The sequence below is a fragment of the Ochotona curzoniae genome, unplaced genomic scaffold (assembly GCF_017591425.1).
Source record: "Ochotona curzoniae isolate NIBS_2020 unplaced genomic scaffold, NIBS_Ocur_1.0 contig_291, whole genome shotgun sequence".
NCBI lineage: Eukaryota > Metazoa > Chordata > Mammalia > Lagomorpha > Ochotonidae > Ochotona > Ochotona curzoniae.
In genome coordinates this window covers 8,395,699-8,415,966 of record NW_024465649.1, presented here as the reverse complement: position 1 = coordinate 8,415,966, position 20,268 = coordinate 8,395,699, and the positions used below count along the sequence as shown (strand labels likewise).

The following is a 20,268-nucleotide window of genomic DNA, read 5'->3' as shown; positions in this document are numbered from 1 at the left end:
GCATGTGTCAGAATTATGTCTTCAGAGTTGTTGAAGTCTGTGTTAGCAGACGGCATGCCCAGACGCTAATGGGGAACATCACAGCTCATTGAAGCTTGCAGAGGATGTCTAGTATCATGGAAGGCAGAACAAATTGGACATCTCTCCCAGTTAAGCTTTGACAGTGAGTATCTGGCCAAACAGACTCAAAGGTGGACTCTGTCAGCCAATGGACTTTGGATTTCTTCCACCTTGAAACAATGACATCAACAGCACTTCAGAACTATAGAAACCACTTAAACAATATGCTCAGAACATGCTGCATCAGGTGGCCGCCCCCCCATCCTGGGTACTGGTGCACCTGGGCTGCTGAGAGTGGCCTTCTCCCCTTCCCTCCCCATTTTTCCCACACGAAGGAAGAGCAGATTGGAAGCAGCTGTCTCATCCATTTACCCCTTCCTTTACCCTTCCTGCCCTAATCTGGTGGTCCACATGGGCATGTATCCCTCTCAAGCATGTAAGCATCATCAAAACTAAATGAAAAAAATTAAAAAAAAAATAAAAAAGCAAGCACTCCAACATCCTTTAAAGCAAAAATATTATACTTTTATATAAAACTGGCTAGTGAGTTTTGAGTTTTCAAATTTGATTTCACCTCATAAACCAATATGAAATTGAATGCAAACTCAGAAAGTTAGAGACCAAGGTGAAATACACTAGAGGACTTCCATGAATGTGCCATTATTTATGCAGAACAGTAGGTAAATCTTACTGTGAGGTAAACAGCAATGTAGGGAAATGATGTTGTAAGAGAAACGACTACTCACCATTGACTGCAGACGTTGGGCAAGCTGGTACGCTTCCACTGCATCTTTTCTGTCTCTGTTCCGTACTTTCTCAACTGGCTGTGGCCTATTATAAACAGCCTGTTCTATTGGAGTTTAGGAAAATGAAAACAATATTATTTCTGAAACTCACGTTACATAGGAAGACACATCTACACAACTGAACATGTCTATGATTTTCTTAGTCTACAATACTTTGGACGCACTACCTAGCAGTTCTTAATACCATAAGCAAATCTCAGTAAATGGAATTATTTAAGAAATTGGTAACTTCCTTACTTTTTACTAAATAAGCGCTAAGCCCACCTGCTGATTTCAGTAGTCTAATACAGAGACCATGATTTTCACTTTTCTTTTAGTAGCTAAGGAATCTAAAACATCCGATTTTCCTGAAAAGCTTAGCCTCAGTATACAAGGCTCTGGGAAATAAAATATAATAAAATAAAGGACAGCCTGTAAATTTTTATCTCTACAGGAAATGGAATCATCTATGATAGGATGTTTTTTGGTTATGTTCCTTTCACAAATAACACAGAATCTACTCCTGGGAAACCATTAGTTTAAATCTCTCATTATCCTACCATTTTATAATTTATGCCTATTAGCTTTGTTCAGAAGCTTGTGACAAGTTTACTCAATATAAAAGGCTAGAATGCATCTTAAAATATGCATATTCACCACCCTTAAATCTGAAAAAAAAAGTGAAAGATATTTTAATAAAAAACATTTCAATGTCTTCATTAAAACATAATCACAAATTATCTGCTTTAAACAATGCTAGACAGAATTTCTAGCACCAATACACTATCTGCCAAATAAATGGGCTGTTGGACTGTTTTCTTAAAATAATTTTACATCGACCTGACAAGGAATTGTGATCATAACTTAGTTTGAATATTTTTCCTTTAAAATTATGCCTTTAATTTTCCTTATAGATCACACAGAAAAGCTTACATAACAAATGTTTATTGTGTAGCAAAATCTTCATAACTTTTTTTATAATATTACACATCTCTCTGAATTCTACATATCATAATTTACTTGATTCTAACCATCATAGAAACTAATGGGTGCTGTAAGTATAAAAAATGTTGATTAAAAGATGTTGTTGGATTTTTATTTTTACCACATCCAAAATTGATTGCTCCTATCAATTCGAGGTATGTATGAATCCGTCCAATACAATTAACATCCCCACAGTTCTTCAGGCCAGGACGTACTGAAGTCTTATTTAAGTATTTCGGTTTGCATATCTCCCTAATTAAGAGATGGAAGTACAATTATTTTGGATAAATTAAAACATAAAAAAGATCCTGGGGAAAACTTTAGCATTAGCTTAAAATTTTACCCCCTCTAAAGGTGTAGATGTGTAATAAATACAGTATTAATACATTATACAAGTAAATTTTTCTAAAATATTTTTAAGTAATACAATAACTTAGAAGTGCCTGCGTGCTTTTACAAGTATCATTTGCTCTCCAATATTAAATTTAACAAATTACCAAATTACAGTTCTCAAGGACTTTAATTCCAAAGTTTATGTACACACAGATCCAAATTCAAGTCTTAATCTTCAGCTAGAAGGTAACTTTGATAATATAGTAAAAAGATTTAATGTTAAGACTTTCCCAGTGTTTAATACAATACTGAAGTTCACTACCCTCACTTTGCTGGACAATGTCTTTTAACTATCAGCTATCTTATCAATGCTAAAAATTTTTATACTTATTTTTAATCATAATTCCAAAAAATGTTACATGCTTACACTCAATGGAAAACAGAAATTGATACAGGAGAGTCCAAAGGAATCAAGAAATTCACAAAGATTAAGAAAGAAATATGAAGCTTACAGTAAATCTCATATTAATTGAATATACTTAATGTGTTACACAAGATGGCACAATAGGATATTTAAGTATAAAATCTATCTTTACCTTCACAACTCTGTAAGGTAGTTTATTATTTCTACTTCAAAATGAGGAAACAAAAGGGTCAAGTGATCAAAGCACTTAAGTGACAATCTCAGCATTTAAGTACAGATAACAGGGCTATGTCACATAATAAAGATGTAAATTATGTCATAATTTTAATCTAGAAATAGTGTTCTACTTTCTACACACCAGGTATCTTTTTAGGCTTTACGGACAAGAAGAGTAATACAGAGCTTCTGACTCCACAGTGAGGGAAATTATCAATACACACACTGTGTTGTCAGGCAGCACTAGTATTAAGGAACACTGTGTGTGACAAAACAGGCACAGACTATTTTAGACAGAGTGTCTAGCAGAGCCTCTCTAAGCAGAGAGCAGAGAACAAATCACTAATTCCATAGAAGTTCTGGGCAGGTACAGATTAGGAATATGGGAGGGTATCAAAACCTCCACAAAGAAGTTGGGATTTCAATGTGTCTTGGAGGAAAAGGAACAAAAGGCACACTGAAACAAGCAGAAAAACAAGGACACTAAAAAAGCTGCAGGAGCGTGAAAACTGCCTCGATCTAATTGATTACCCAAATGAAAAGGCTTCCAGCAGAACTCTGTAGTCTAAACATAGTGCTGGACCCACGTCAGGATTGTATATAAAGTTATTCATGAAGATTCACATGTTTAGTCTTCTAAATCTTACAAACTGAGTGTCTTCTACAGTTCAAGCATTGTCCTAAGCAGTAGAGATTTAACAAAGATCTGCCTTCATGTTGCCTGTGTTATCACAATGCGAGAGGAGAAGTGACTGTATTTTCAGTGGTGATAAATTCTGACTAAAATAAAACACAGGCTGAGAGAACAGAGAGGGAAGAGCTACGTGAACTGTTACAGGTAGGGTGGTCAAAGAAAGCTTCTTTCCTTGAGCAGATATGAATGGAAAGGAAACAATACTTGTCAAGATATGAGTGGAAAAGAACAGCCACAATATTGTGAAAAGTCAGGATCAGACCCTGATCTGAGTATGAAAATATCGACTCCAGATTACAGACTCTGAACTATCCTTACCTAGCCTGACTGGGAACAAGATTCTACTCCTCTGTGAACCTCATCTTTCTTATCTGCAGAATGAGGACAGAGTTGTCTGAAGAACTGGAAATGATTTAAATACAACAAACACAATACACGACACTTGGCAGCCATTCAACCACGGAACCAGTCACTTATTTAACAAAGAAAAACTCCATTAAGCAGTGAGTCAAGTGCATCTGCTTTTAGCTACTGATATATCTAGCAGGCATCGTTTTATTTTTAAAATGTCAACTGTTTTTTTAAGACTACTTCCACTACCTAACCACTCTCCTTTTTCTGAACAGATCTGACTTATTGTTTAAAACATTTATTTTTGCACCCACACCATTTTGCAAATCATAAACAGCAGAAATATATTGATCTCATCAATTAAAAGCATACTGCTTAGCAAATTACTGCCAATTAATTTATAATATCTATACAAATTATCCTATCTCATTGGGAATACAAAACCCAAAGTTACAGAGTTGATTAAAATACATGTTTATTGCTGAGTTATTCTGAAATGCTTTAATTTTGGTTGTCCATCTAGTTATTTCTAAAAAGAAATATTTTGTTAAGAGATCTAATTTTATTAGTCTTTGTAATACTGTGATCTAGGAATAACCAACTGATTACAGTCAAGACCTGTACTGAAATTTTACAAGAGTCAGTGCCTGATTGCAGAAACTAAGAAAAATCCTGGGCTTGGCATGACGGCTCAGGCTATATGCTTGCCTTGAATGCCCGGGAACCCATATGGACACCAGTTTGTGTCCCACTAGCTACACTTCCCATCCAGCTCCCTGCTTATGGCCTGGGAAAATAGTAGAGGATGGCCTAAAGCCTTGGGACCCTGCACCCACATGGGAGACCCAGAAGAAGCTTCTGGCTCCTGGCTTCAGATCGGTTCAGCTCTGGCTGTTGTGGCTACATGGGCAATGAACCAGCAGATGGAAGAACTTTCTGTATCTCCTCTGTAAATCTGCCTTATCAATAAGAATAAAACAAATCTTACCAAAAAAAAAAAAAAAAGGAGAAAAAAGAGAAATAGACGTCTTTAAGCCTTTCCTGTTGTCAGATTCTTTATCAAAGACCATCCACCTGTGTCCGAGGATTGTGAGACTAAAGCAAAGGCCATGTAAGCTACAGCAGTCATTCCTTTGGGTGGCCTTTACTATGCTGCCAGCTTAGAGCTGTGATTGTAGTGTCTCAATCATCTGCAAGAGATCCATGCATCAGGAACAAAATCTGACTGTTTAAAAGCCTGACAGTATTGTGTGAGTAAAATGAAGACTACTAATTTAGCAAGTTATTAATTTTTCTTCAGGTAATCTCCTTAGGTTATAGAAGAAAGTTGCTACAAAGCAAAGGAAGACAGAACAGAAGAGAAAAGCAAGGGACAAAGCAGAATCTCTATGCAAGGACTGCGAAGCTTTCTATAAAGATGACCCTATATGAATAAATAGTTCATGAAGTAGTAATGAGTCCTTAATGATGGCTTAATGAAGCTTTCATGATTACTTCAAATTACCTTTAGAATGTTCAGCTTAATGAATGTGAGACATTTTTTGGTTTGTTCCCTAACCCTGGCTAAATAATTCAAGTAAAAAGTAGCATCAATTGAGAGAGTAATTTCAGATTTTAGAAAATTGATGAGGCTGGGAGAACGAATTATTAGCATATTCCACCACAAAATTTAAAGTTGAAGTACTTTAAGATTACTGTTTAGGTGGAGACTTTCTGCAAAGTGGTCATATGTAACGATACTATTCCCTGTCACCAATCTTTCCTTGAATTCAAGAACAAACCTTGAAAAATGTCTACTTTCAGTACAATTACGCTTTACATCTACATCTTTCTGTCCCAAAAAACTGCTTCTTAAAGCAATCATCTACCCCTTTTCTTTCCAAGTACAAACACTATGATGGACAGGTGGGTGTGATAGCAATACCTGACCATGTTTATCACAATTTTCAGAAAAGTTTTGTCTGAGAAGTTTCAATCTTTCCTAGTGAAATAACGTACTATAACGCTTTCATCTCCAGCAAAATTCTAAATTCCATAGAGACCTAAAAAAACTTGTAGTATTAGATTTTTATAACAGTACTTAAAGTGTAACTTTAAAAAGAAATTCATTGTATTTATATTATTAATATGTAGTAGTATAAATTCTTAAATGTAATTCTTTCTTACCACTGATCCAAAATGTAATTTCTAATTTTCAAATAACGTTCTGGTGTTTTAGCTGGGCGTCCCTCAAAAAACTCGGGAATTGCTTGTTTTTCTTCTTCTTGAATGGTATTTCTATCTATTTCTATTTCCTGCTCTGGTGGCTTCAGTTCTTCTTCCTCTTGGCTTTCCTCCACAACATGGCAAGAATGGCGAAAAAGCACTTCACTGTCACTCAGATCTTTCTGAATTGCACATGGCTCGGGAGAAGGCCACTGACCAGCATCATCTGCTATTCCATTTTTTTTGTGCTTGTTATAGTTTTTACATTTCTGATCATCTAGTTCAACTGATTCTTTGTCATTATTGTTCTGTGTTTCGGGACATAACATAATCTGTGAGCTTGAAGGTGTTTCCACTTCCTCTTGCTTTCTGTTCTGAACATATTCCCCAGAAGATTCAGAAAAGGCCTCTCCCTGGCTGTTAGAAACAATGAGTTTTCCCTGATCGGTTACATGTGTTCTACCGCCAAGACTGTCTAATAAGACAGCGTTGCTAGAATTCTTCTGGGGTGTTTCAGAAGCAAATTCATCCACTTCATCTGTGATGTCTACTTCTTCATCATCAGATAATTTTTCAATTTTCACAGCATTTAAGTTGGGGTCAGTATGTCCCCTGAAACATGATGCTGTCCATGTCTCAGTCCCTTTATCTTCACTTTTAACCCGAAGATCACTGTTGCTTTTCTGATGGGGTGCTTCTTTCTCTGGCTTCCATTTTAACTTTTTAAAAAAAATCAGAATAAAATTTCTAAAATAAGATTTTAAATTTAATCCCTAACACACAAATATAAAATACACACAACAGAATTCAACTGAGTATATGCTCACAATACATTATAGCTTTCTTTTGCTTCTCTCTGAAGGATTTACAACTTTATTTATTTATTTAATATATTTTTATTTTGAATTTTTTAATTATATGGTAGAATTTCATACAGACTGGGATTCCCCCTTCCTCAAAACTCCCACCTCCATATAGATTTTCCCCATTTTACTACAATGGTGTAGTCCCTCATAAGGAATCACAATTCCATCAGTCTCTTATTTAAGTATATACCGACATTGCTGCTATAGACAATGTCAGACAGTCCAGCATCCCACTGTCTACACATTTCCAACAGTTTCATTGGGAATCCAGTTTTTGTCTGGTTGCAGGAATGAATGTTGCATTGTACCCCCACATCTGGACATGGTGGACCCCAGTACTCCACTACCGTATACATTGCCATAATTGAGAAGCCATGAAACAAGGTCAACAACTGGTATGAGCAACATTATTTTTAATGTAAAAAAAAAAATCACCATTTAAAATTTCTCTATATATGATTCATTCGTGGTATGGTGATTTCCATTAATCATGATCTACATAGAAGTACTATTTATTTGTTAGTATTAAATTTAAAATAGGAGTCTGGCTTAGATTAGTCACAAAGAATCAGTAACTGTCATGCTAACATAGTCTATAAAATATTAAAATATTTATAAAGGCTACTTCTTAAATGCCTCATAGCTGATGGTTTCAAATTTTTTCCTAAAAGAATACAATCTAGAGCCCAGTGGCGTGGCCTAGTGGCTCAAGTCCTCTCCTTGAATGCACCGGGATCCCATATGGGCTCCACTTCCCATCCAGCTCCCTGCTTGTGGCCTGGGAAAGCAGTCGAGGATGGCCCAAAGCCTTGGGACCCTGCACCTGTGTGGGAGACCTGGAAGAAGTTCCTGGTTCCTGGCTTCGGATCGGTGCAGCACCGGCCATTGCAGCTCACTTGGGGAGTGAATCATCGGATGGAAGATCTTCCCCTCTGTCTTTCATCCTCTCTGTATAACTGACTTTGTAATAAAAAATAAATAAATCTTAAAAAAAAAAAAGAATACAACCTAGTAAATTAAAACAATCTTTCCATTAGATACAATAGAAACAGTGTTTTACAGGATCATTTAATGCAGATCCAACATTACAAAGCTTATATTTTAAGCCATGTAATTATTTTCCATGTCTGCTATCATAGAAATATGTATCTGTATTATTATAACAAGAGAAAGATATTACAGGCTAATGGCCTGGGAAAGCAATGAAAGATGGACCATGTCCTTGGGTCCCTGCCACACCCATGGGGGACTCAAGTAGCTCCTAGTTCCTGTCTTGAGTCTGGCTGGTATGGCCACCTGGGGAGAGAATCAGCGGACAGGAGACCTCTGTCTCTCCGCACCCTCTGTATTTCTGACTTTCAAACAAATAATCTTTAAAGTAAAACAAAGAACACACACGAGTTGATACCTGAAAGACAAAGGAATTGGAAAATGATTGCAATTGCAATCATTAAATTTACAATTTATTACAATTTACTAAAATCTTCAATTTTCCCAAACTATAAAATTTTTCTTGCTACTTAGCAGATTTCAAATTTTTATTAACATTTATGTTCCCAAAGCTCTGATCATTCTTATTAGTTTTTATAATGCAAATACTTCTTTTAAAAAGGTACCTTCAAAGGGAAATAATAAACAAGGCATCTCGGTTTTTCTCTTTGGGATTAATATGTGCTTTATTGGGTGCTTTAGGCAAATAGTATTTGGTCCTTCTACTTTGCTATAAGAAATTAATGCTAATATTAACTAAATTGAAGAACACTTCTGTGTACTAATTTTGCTCATTTTAAATATTATCAATTAATAGTTTATATTCTACTTACCTTATTTTTAAAGTACTGTCTGGCATAACTCTTCACTTGTAAAACAGTGCGACTTCCAATTAGCTTCGCAATTTTGGTCCACCTTCGGCCAAATTTAGCCTATGTTACCAAAATGAATAAAATAATTTCTGATTAACTTATTATGGCAATTATCAGATTTAAAAACAATCAACTGGAATAACAATTTATTTTCTGACGCACACATGAAGATTACTACGTAGACTATGTTCTTAAAATGAAAGCTATGCTCTTCTCTCGGAAGCTTAACACTTTTGAAAAGCCACTAAAAGGATTTAGAAATTAGCTTTTTATACAGCTAACCAAATAAAATGTATCACTTCCACTATCTGTATATTTATATTACACATCATAATGGTTTAAATTAAAAGATAACATCTTAAAATATCTAAGGTAACATCTTAAAAGATCTAAGTGCCTAAAGCAAACAGATTAGTTTGTTATTTATAGTATTAACTTAACATCTTCTGCATTAACTTCAAAATAGCATTTTTACCCAGATGCTATATTGTACAGTATTCACTACGTGCCCCACAGCAATTACCTGTAATGCATCACATGCATCACAGAATATATTTATAACTCTCTGTATGGGATTGAATCATAGAATAGATCCATGACCAACACCTCCCCTTCTCTCTAGCGTCAGAGGCTTTGCTCTGCCTAACACTGAAGCTGCAGTGAGAAAATACTGAGAGTAGCAAACTAGACAGTTCTGAACAAGACAGTTCTGAAGCACAGACAAAAACAAAACAAAACAAAACAAAAAACAGAACCTAAAAGTAGAAAGGGGCCCAGCATGGTAACCTAGTGGCTAAAGTCCTCGCCTTGCATGCATTGGGATCCCATATGGGCGCAGGTTCGTGTCCTGGCTGCTCTACTTCCCTTCTAGCTCCCTGCTTGTGGCCTGGGAGGGCAGTCGAGGATGGCCCAAAGCCTTGGGAGACCCAGAAGAAGCGCCTGGCTCCTAGGTTTGGATCCGCTCAGTTTTGGCCATTGTGTCCACTTGGGGAGTGAACCAGCAGATAGAAGATCTTTCTCTCTGTATCTCCTTCTCTCTGTGTACCTGCCTTTCAATGAAATAAATAAATTAATTAAAAATAAATAAAAATAAAAGAGAAAGCCTCTACAAAATCCCTAACATAAGCTACTGGGTTTCCCATGATCAATCAATAACTCTTAATTTTTTTTTTAGGGTTCTTAAAAATATAAAAAACAAAAATCTAGTCACAAACTAAGAAAGCTGTTTAGACTGGGTAATCATGTCTTAGAACAGCAGAGCATGTTTGCAGAGCTAACTCAAATGATAAGCCATAGTTTACATACCTTTTCTGAAATTTACAAGAAAACCTTAACATGAACAACTTCTTAAAACTCAAAGTACTTCCATGAAAACTATCAGTTAAGTATAAAATACTTAAAATTTCTCTTAAGCGCCATCTAGCTGAGATGAACTAAATGAAGATCGGTTATTTTTACCATAGGACGAAGGCAAATAAACAACTTAGTAGCATGAAGCATTTTTGCAGATAGGAATGATCCGGATAAAGTATGGTCAGTTTGAACATTAGGGGCTTGGGTGCTGAAAGAAAGTGGGGGAGGAAACAGTAACAAGAGAAACAAAGAAAATATTGGCCAATTTCAAACTACCCTGAAGAGGTAATCCCGTGCTTCAAAAAGGAAGGAAAAAGCTTTCCTCAACAGTTAGAACCCTCTTCCAAGCCTGAGAAAAGTTATAATCAAACAATACGAATGCGTTTTGGAATGCAGAGAGTATAATCACTAATTCAATATTTTTCTATGTGGAAAAAAATTCTAACTTTACATATTTCTTAATGTGGATAGGCAAATTTTTGCATATCTCTAAACAGATATACATTTGCTTGTACAGATAAGAGATGATACTGGCTACCTTAAGCAGAACTGTAGGTTGTGCTGAGGGTGATAAATTTAGGTACCTTTTGATTTTGAACTATGCAAATGTAGTACCTGTAACTACCACCAATGGTGACAAAACACAACTCATTTGCATACATATTATAAGAAAATGACTGGTGGTTCACTGTGAATACAGAATGGAAAACTACTGCTGACTTGCAGATGTAGTGAAATTCACTATGCAAACAGGATATTATGAAGTAGCTAACTCACAAGAGGAAATTAAATGAACTGGTGAAACAAGTTTTAAAAATCCTCTTCCATCAGAAGTAGCTGTAGTTCATGCAAATGGTCATTAAAAGGAAAGTTCTGTGGAAGTTAAAGGAGATGGTTCCAAAGGAAGTTAAAGGTGAAACTGCTAAGCAAGCCTCCCTACAAGAAATTATCCAATCTACCCCTACACATCCCTAGAGTAACAGTTCTAATCCTGGCAGCTCCACTTCCCATCCATCGTCAAATGGACGATGGAAAATGGGTGCTTCTCAATGGGAAAGAAATCGTAAATCCACAAAAAAAAAAAAAAAAAGAATTAATGTTCATGTTACATAAGGAGCCACTGGGGTCTCCAAGCTATGTGCAATGCAACATGTAGATACTACGGATGTGTGGAAAGCTGTATCATTGCTAAGCAGGTGTGTGGCACTTGTGTAACATGTTAGAGGATAAATAAAAAGGTAATTAGGAAACCACAGCATTTAGACTTGCTGGGTTAAGTGTTCATGTAGACTTAGAACTACATATGTGGGGACTTAAAAAAGCAAAATAGTTGCTGATGAAACAAGATCATGTTTCTGGTTGGCTGGTTGGGAGCTTTCTCACAACTGCCACAGCCAAAATATCATCAAAACAATAAATTGTATCTAGATTTGGCCTTGTAGAGAATTTTGGTTCAGATACTCAGAATCATTTTATAGCAATGATACTGAGCGGGTTAGGGAAAGTTTAGACATTAAATTGGGACTACCACATTTCCTGGCATTGTCCCTCTTCAGGAAAGATAGAACAGATGAATCAAATTCTTAAAAAGCAGACTGCTTTGGGCCCAGCGGCGTGGCCTAGTGGCTAAAGTCCTCGCCTTGAACGTGCCAGGATCCCATATGGGCGCCAGTTCTAATCCTGGTAGCTCCACTTCCCATCCAGCTCCCTGCTTGTGGCCTGGGAATGCAGTTGAGGACAACCCAAACCCTTGGGACCCTGCACCTGTGTGGGAGACCTGGAAGAAGTTCCTGGTTCCTGGCTTTGGATCGGTGCAGAACCGGCCATTGCGGCTAACTTGGGGAGTGAATCATCGGATGGAAGATCTTCCTCTGTCTCTCCTCCTCTCTGTATATCTGACTTTCCAATAAATAAATAAATCTTAAAAAAAAAAAAGCAGACTGCTTATCTTGGAAACTAAACTACCTTGGGCTAAATGCCTCTCCTAACACTCTCTTGGATTAGAATGGCAGCAAAAAAAGGGCTCCAAGAAGAGAGATAGGACTGTTCCCCTATGAATTGCTATATGGGTTCCCTTACGTAGATATGACTGCAGACCCCCCCTACCATGAAAACCAAAGTTCAGTTCCGAAGGAACTATGTACTGTCCATATTCTCTATCATCCCTAAGGTTAGAAGGACTCTACGCCCAGAATCCATCTCCTGGATGGAAGGTTCATTGCTTTCAACACAACGACTTGGTGCTGGGTTAAAAAATGGAAGGAAAACAAGTTGCAACTGAACTGAGAGTCCATAACAAAGTGATTTTGACCACTCAGCTGTATGAACAGCAAAGAATGAATTCATTATACTTACGTAAAAGTATTAGCAAATGAAATCCTGGGACAGAGACAAGGGAACTAAAGAAAAATAAGTCATCTAACAGATCCTTAAAAGTAACTCTAAAAACAATTCCAATCCCTCCTTCTTGAGCTTCTACCCTGACCAAAGCCATGGAGTTTGGTCGGGAGAGTGGGGTGGGCTGCTGAACGAGGAAGCTGAAAGGGATGCCTGAATATGGATATCTGATACACTCAAGGAGGCTCTGCAGGGGAAGGCTGGTCAGTCAGCTCAATTACACTAGGAAAACAATCTAAATAGGTATGATTTAGAATGTTGGAGATGAATGGAATTTTTATGGGTTGGCTAGAAAGGTATTTTGGAAAATGGAAGGGTAATGATTTGAGAACAAAAGAGCTAAAATGGGACAAAAAGTGTAAAAATGAAGAGATTTGCAAGAAAATAAATGGTGATCCACCGTTAACACAGAATGGAAAATTATTATTAGTTGATTTGTAGATGTAGCAAAACTCACTAGCCAAACAGAATGTTACAGAATAGCCAACTCACAGTAGGAAATTCCAGGTTAGAGAACAAAGAAATTAACTCTTGTCATTAAGACAAGGTGGGAAGACTACACCCCACAGTACTCAGCCCATGAGAGACCGTGAAGGACTTGTGCACTAGGACAAAGTGCTTGCTGTAACTGCTTCAGCAGTCACCCGCTCTTCCTTTTACTATACTTCCTGAGTCCAAGTCCATCTCTTGAGTGAACAGACATATTTCCCACATGCATACATATGTATTTTTTGATAGGAGGCAAGACACCAAAATTGTTAATAATTGTTAAAAAATGGTTAAAGTTAATTATAAAGATGATAATCATACAACAATATATAACTAAATACCAACAGAAAAAAACACTACCATTACAGAGGATAACCTCAGAAAAATTTCAAGACAGCTAATGCAAAAAGGTATCACAGACGATTATGTTGTTGACTAGAAAAATACACATTTTATATCCTCCTCTTATTTTATAAAAATATTAACATTCACATTTCAATTAGTATTCATAAGTCTTACAAGTTACACAAATATTCTACATATGATACATAAAAATAAGTAATTTCAAATTAACTAGTATAATGTTGAGTAACATGTACCTTTACGGAAAATATACCACCTACTCTTGATAGTTAAAATAAATAAATTAGTTCCTGAATATTTTGTTAAAGATTCTTCATATTAAGAATTTTCAAAATTAGTAACCAGTATACATGTAACAGAATATGCATTTTTTCCATTATGTAATCTCCTATAAAAACTTAAATAGATCTCAGTGACATTCCTATCAAAAATGCCCTGCTGTATTTTCACTATGCAAACTAATGCCAAATATCTAAATTTTTAAAATTCAGCTTGGGGCTGATATTGCAGTATAGCAGGGTAAGCCAGCACCTGTGAGACTGCCAAACCCTACTGGAGTGCGAGTACATATCCCATGTGCTCTACTTCCAATCCAGCCCCCGTGACGTATATGGGACAGCAGCAGCCTACGTCCTTGGACCCCTGCCAGCCATGCGGGAGACTGCACTCCTGGCTTTAGTCTAGTCCAGCCCTGGTCATTGAAGCATTTGGGAAATTAACCAGAGGATGCAAGGTCTGTCTTTCCCCTTCTTTTTCTTTCAAATAAGTAAAAAATAAAGTCTTTGACAATTTAGATAATAACTCAGTTTTAAAAAATTTTTTTGAGAGAAAGCATCAAAGAAATAAATAGCTTTTTGTCTTTTACCCAGGTAGTTGGCATCACACATACAATTTACCTCTATCTCTTGAGTTATTATCAAAATAACTGTGGTAACTATTTAAAAGATTGATCCAGTTCTATTTTTGGATGTTCAGACCCTGGATATTAAAACAAGTTCCTTGTACTACACTAGAAACCTCAGTAATCTAACTACAGAAAAACTAAAAGTGTTATGACTGTAATTAAAAAGAAAATTCTGGTTGCTACAAATTAATCTTATAACTCTATCAATATTGTCTTCTAGAATCATTTTACTATAAATTAAAAATTGCTCTATTTACCAGCCCTTGTTCAAACAGCTCTTTTTCTTCTATCGTCCACTTTATTGAGTAACTGGCTGGTTTAGTAGGAGAGTGTACCCTGAAGGGAAAAAAAGGAATTGCAAAAAAATCTCTGAAATGGAACATTCCATTATTTATGCAGCTAAAGCTTATAGAGAACCCTGGGCTAATTAAATTCAAAATTGTGAATCTTAAGAACTAGAAAACACAAGAAGAAAGGCTGCAGCCTCTACCTGGGGGAAGCAGTTTACCCTGCCAGGTCTCTAGCTCAGGATAAGTGCCCCAGAAGACATAATCCTTGGGTTTGAGTGAGGGTAACACAAACAGACATCAAAGCAATCAAGATTCCACACACAGGCTTCCTTAGATTGCACACAAAGTACTGGCGTTAAAATCCTGTAAGGCATGTGCAAGCTTAAACTGGTTCCAGAAATACCATCTCTAATTCTTCCATATAAACCCATGTAAATGCTGAGCCAGAAAAGGAGTCACAAAATTACGGCATTACATTTATTGCTTTTATATAAGCTCACAATCTTAAGACATTAAATTTATTAAGCAAGAGATTGATCTTTCCATCACTTCATTTTGCTTATTCAGCAAAAGAAAAAGCCAATATGTATTCCGTTCTCAAGATGCTGGACAACTGTAAACATGTAATTACACCTTGTAAGACACCAGGCTTGCAAATTTATACATGTTAAATAATATTAATTCTCTACTATAAGGAAAGGACAGTGAATTTATCTAGATAAAAGCTGCTAATCCACTAAATTTTTGTTCAAGATACCTGAAAATGAACTGACAAAAAAAAAAAAAGAGATCAGTTAACATATATTGATATATCAGATAGCAGCTTCTTAAAACTTTCCTATAAACTTTAAGAAAACCATCTTTTCCATAATCTTATGGAATTTACCAGATAGACCATGAAAGAAATTCTGGCTAAAAAGTAACATAAAAAAGCTAGTTGTGTGATATCCCAACATTTGTTCAAAACTTTTGGTTTTATTCTTAATTTCTCTGTATATCTCAAGAGTCAAGAAAGATTTTCCACAGACCAACTAGAACTTTGTTATTCTCCTATAATTCACAACTAATTTACAATTAAAAAAATACATACATGATTTTTGTTGTTTTCTGTAGACTGCACCACATGAAAAAAGAAAATAAGGAAGCTCATGAAGAAGTTTCTAAAAATATAATTCATATTTTGAAAGACTTTACAAGCAGACTTTACCTTTTTATGAATTTTTTATCATCCTTCTGATCAAGCCAGAATTTTTCTGGAAGTGATTTTTTAGACAAATAATATCTTTGCAATATTAAGGAAACCTCTAGGTTATATTAAAGTCATACTTTTACATGAACTATATAAAATAATTAGACTCATGGACATCACACTAGAATTCAAGCTAAAATTAAACCTCTTCAACACTCTTTGCATTATAAAAATCCCTTTATAAAAATCCCTTTATAAAAATGTTTATACCTCACAGGATTTCTAAATTTGTTGCATGTGAAATCACGTAACACAAACTGCTTGCTATCTAAATGCTAGTTTCTCTTAAACTTCCCTATTTGAAACAGCTAAAAGAAATACACTCAATATTGAAATCTTTTTTTCTAAATTATGAAAACAATAATAATGTGACCGGTGTTCCAAAGTAATTTGACGATATTTCCATATTTCTAAAGATAAAAGGCAGAAAGAGTTGGGGGCAGGGCCAGAATCCCACAGCTTATTACAAGCAGCAACCTACATGGGCAAAAGTCCAGGATTTGGCTGCTTCATTTCCAACCCAGCTCTCTGCTGATGGCCTGGGAAAAGCAGCACCAAACAGCCCAACTGCTGGGGCCCCTGACACCCAGAAGATTCTGGCTTCGGGCTTCAGGCTAGCCAAGCAAGACAGACGGTCTCCCATGCTGTGTAATGCTTTCAAATAAGTAAAGCTTTTTTTCCAAAGAGTTATTTATTTTTATTGGAAAGTCAAATTCACAGAAAGAAGACAGAGAAAAAGATCTTCTGTTCGATGATTCACCTTCCAAATGGTCACAATGGCCAGAGCTAAGCCAATCTGAAGCCAGGAGTCTCTTCTGGGTGTCCCATGTGGGCACAGGGTTTCAAGGCTTTGGGCGCATGCTCTACTGCCTTCCCAGGCCACAAGCAGGCAGCTGGATGGGAAGTGGAGCAGTTGGGACACGAGCTGGTGTCCACATGGGATCCTGGTTACTCCAGGCCTAATAAGTAAATCTTTTTTTTTTTCTTTTGCAAAGTCAGATATACAGAAAGGAGGAGAGACAGAGAGGAAGATCTTCCATCCGATGATTTACTCCCCAAGTGACCACAGTGGCCAGTGCTGCGATCTGAAGCCAGGAGCTAGGAGCTTCTTCTGGGTCTCCCACGTGGGTGCAGGATTCCAAGGCCTTGGGCCATCCTCCACTGCTTTCCTAGGCCACAAGCAGTGAGCTGGATGGGAAGCAGGGATGCCGGGATTAGAACCGGCGCCATATGGGAATCCCAGTGTGTTCAAGGAGAGGACTTAGCTGCTAGGCCCCCGTGCCAGGCCCCCAATAAGTAAATCTTAAACAAAAACAAAACCAAAAGTTCAGGCTTCTTCTCTAATCTAATAAAAATACAAACACTTGGATTAAATGTCTTAGGGAACCTCCTACTCAGTTTTTGAGATTAGCCAACTGTAATACTTTTAAATTAGTTTAGAATATTCATGATTTAGCAAATATTTACTGACTGTACAGAGTATGTATGTCAAGTGCTATGCTAACTGCTGGATACTAAAGAAAAAGTTACCAAAAAACTGCATTTTCTAATTGGTGACATGTTAACTCTTACTTTCATTGTTTGTTTCTACATGTGAAAGTGAGATCATTTTGTTCAATCATCTTCCATTTTACATACGAAAACTGTATTCCAAATAAGTAAAACTGGGTGCCCCCCGCAGCAACCTAGTGGCTAAAGTCCTCGCCTTGCACACCCAGGATCCCATGTGCAAGCCAGTTCATATCCCGGCTGTTCCACTTCCCATCTAGCTCCCTGTTTGTGGTCCGAGAGAGCAGTTGAGGATGGTCCAAAACCTTGGGACTCTGCACTGGTGTGGGAGACTAGAAAGAAGCTCCTGGCTCCTGGTTTCAGATACTTAGCTCCGGCTTTTGCAGCTACTTTGGGAGTGAACCAGCAAGTGGAAGATCTTTCTTTCTGTTTCTCCTTCACTCTGTAAGAAATCTGACTTTCCAATAAAAATCAATAAATCTTAAAGAAACAACCCTTCTCCTTTTTTTTCCTCCCTGGCTGCATGAGGGTCTACCACCACCACTAAAAACACAGTGCTTTCCGAACCAGGAGGTTCATGACTAACCAACTACTTCAGAGGAAGCAAACGATCAACCATCTTCACTCTGGGAAAGCGACCGTGCCCAAGACAGAAATCCAGAAGAAGCTAGCCAAAATGTACAAGACCACGCCCAATGTCATCTTCATGTTGGATTCCTTCCTAACTCACTTCAGTGGTGGCAAAGCAACAGGCTTTGACATGATTTAGGATTCCTTGGATTATGCCAAGAAAAATGAACCCAAACACAGACTCGCAAGACATGGCCTGTATGAGAAGAAAAAGACCTCAAGGAAACAGCAGCAGGGGCGGAAGAACAGGATGAAAAAGTTCCCAGGAACTGCCAAGAGCAACGGTGGTGCTGGCAAAAAGCTGAAGGAGCAAAGACTTTGCAGTGATTATCTGCAGAGATTTGCGAGTTTTTCATGGGAATGAATAAACTGTAAAAAAACTAAAAAAGAGAGAGAGAAAGAACTTACGCATACTCTAAGTGTGTATCCTTGTGCAAATTAACATCTCTGGGTTTCAGTTTATACAACTTAAAAATGGAAGCCTAAACTTAAGGTTCTGAGTTAAAAGTTCTGTAATTTCTACTAAAAATTCAGTATTACAGAAAGTTGGCTGACAACAGAAAACTTAAAAATAGTGAATCAGATTTTAAGCTTAGAAGTGAAACAGAATGATAATCTTTTTTGCATAGATATATACATATGGTACAATACGACAGTTTCTAGCAAATAACAACCCTTTTGTAACTTTATATAAAAATTTATATTTTTAACCATGAAAACTCCAGTGTCTCATAACATTAAAGGATACTCTTCTTCCAATAACATTTTCTCAATGACAGCTCTGTTCTCTTCACTGATGGTACTATCCAGAGTCCAAGGCTATTAACAAAAGGAACATATTAATTACTCAATGCTTTTGAAATTATCTTTTATGTTCTACTAAATAAAAACAGAAAATATGATATAAATAAGAACAGCAACCATTTTGGTAAGCACAGACATCTCTGATTTCCTAACACCCACAGCTAGGCAGTAACACTTCACAGATGCCAGCACTGCTAGTATTTTAAGACAAGGAGCAGAAACCACTCATTCTACTGGACTGTAACTCTCACATTCCAACTCACCATGAAGTAACAATGATTAGCATGTTTGAGAAACTACTGGATGTCAGGTGCTTCACTAAATAGCTACCTATTTCTAAAGCTTATCACAATTTTCCCACCCACCGCAATCCCACCCTCAGCCTCAGCCACAATCTTTCTGTTAGCAGATATACTAATTTTCAACTCAGTTTTCAGCTCGTGTCTCATCCCCATGGTCTAAATCATTATATCTTACCATCCTTTCAAGAGTTCCACTGGCTTCTTAAATTTAATATGAAGAATACTAACCATAGCATATCTCAACCAACTCTCTTTGCTCTTCCAACTTGATAAAAGGCACTATTAGTCATTAAGTCACTCGATCTACAAATCTGGGAATTACTGTAGGTTCCTTCCATTTTCTTCAGCCCCCACACCCGAGCTACCAACAGTTCTACTTCCAAAGTATAATTCAAATCTGTCCATTTCTATTTCTTCTGTTATACCTCAAGCCAAGTCACCATCATCAAATCTTGCTTAGATGACTGTAAATGTTTCCAATCTTGTCTCTTTGATTCAAATCTAATCTTCAACACAGCATCCAACACAAAAATTCCGTAAGAATGAAGTAATTCATCTGTATTAAACTTATAACAATATCTCAATGAGATGCCAATGAACTTACAATAAATTTAAACTCCTTAACATGATCTAACCTATAAGCATTTACAATAGAGCTCTTACTTGCCTTTCTCCATTCTTGACACATGGAGATTCCTTGTCATCCTTGACACATGTCTCCTCTTTCTACAGTACCCTAGACACAGGCCTTCAAACACAGCTTTTACACTTGCTGTTCCTTCTTCCTAGAATCCTTTTTCTGAACTCTTCACACACCTGCCCTTGCATCCCAGCATTTTTCAACTTCACTGTTATCTCCACTGACAACTCCACCTAATGCATTTTCCCACCCTGGGTTTCTCAGCCAGCATCACGCTTACTTCCCCCAAAACTATCATCAGTTTGTCCTCCTGACTCAACCAGAACATGAACTCCTTTAGAGCAAGACTATGTCTGTCTTCATTATACTTGCATCCCCAGCCTGGCTGTCAGCCTGGCACACTGCAGTACTCAGTATGTAACTGCTAGAACTGTGACAAATCTCTATTTTGATGTGAAGCCACTGAAACTCATGAATCTGAGACATGCTACAGTATGGATTTGTGCCTAAATCCAGGTAGCGGCAAAGTTGTTTCTTAATAGGCATTTTTCAAAGTCA

The 20,268-nt window shown here is 36.9% G+C and overlaps 1 protein-coding gene and 1 pseudogene across 3 annotated transcripts in view; one reads left to right on the top strand and one right to left on the bottom strand.

Annotated features, from left to right (window-relative positions):
• Positions 1–20,268, bottom strand: part of MYSM1 (Myb like, SWIRM and MPN domains 1) — a 44,597-nt gene that overhangs the window by 18,912 nt on the left and 5,417 nt on the right. For 2 of the 3 annotated variants that reach the window (XM_040978482.1, XM_040978480.1), the window contains 8 exons: positions 18,713–18,783; positions 15,784–15,858; positions 15,667–15,690; positions 14,544–14,622; positions 8,742–8,840; positions 6,014–6,771; positions 1,951–2,081; positions 807–910 (listed from right to left, as the gene is read on the bottom strand). In XM_040978482.1, the coding sequence (XP_040834416.1) occupies positions 807–910; positions 1,951–2,081; positions 6,014–6,771; positions 8,742–8,840; positions 14,544–14,622; positions 15,667–15,690; positions 15,784–15,858; positions 18,713–18,783 (1,341 nt within the window). The remainder of the gene's footprint in view (positions 1–806; positions 911–1,950; positions 2,082–6,013; positions 6,772–8,741; positions 8,841–14,543; positions 14,623–15,666; positions 15,691–15,783; positions 15,859–18,712; positions 18,784–20,268) is intronic. The other variant, XM_040978481.1, reaches the window with a different exon arrangement.
• LOC121155382 lies at positions 17,903–18,328 on the top strand (annotated as a pseudogene).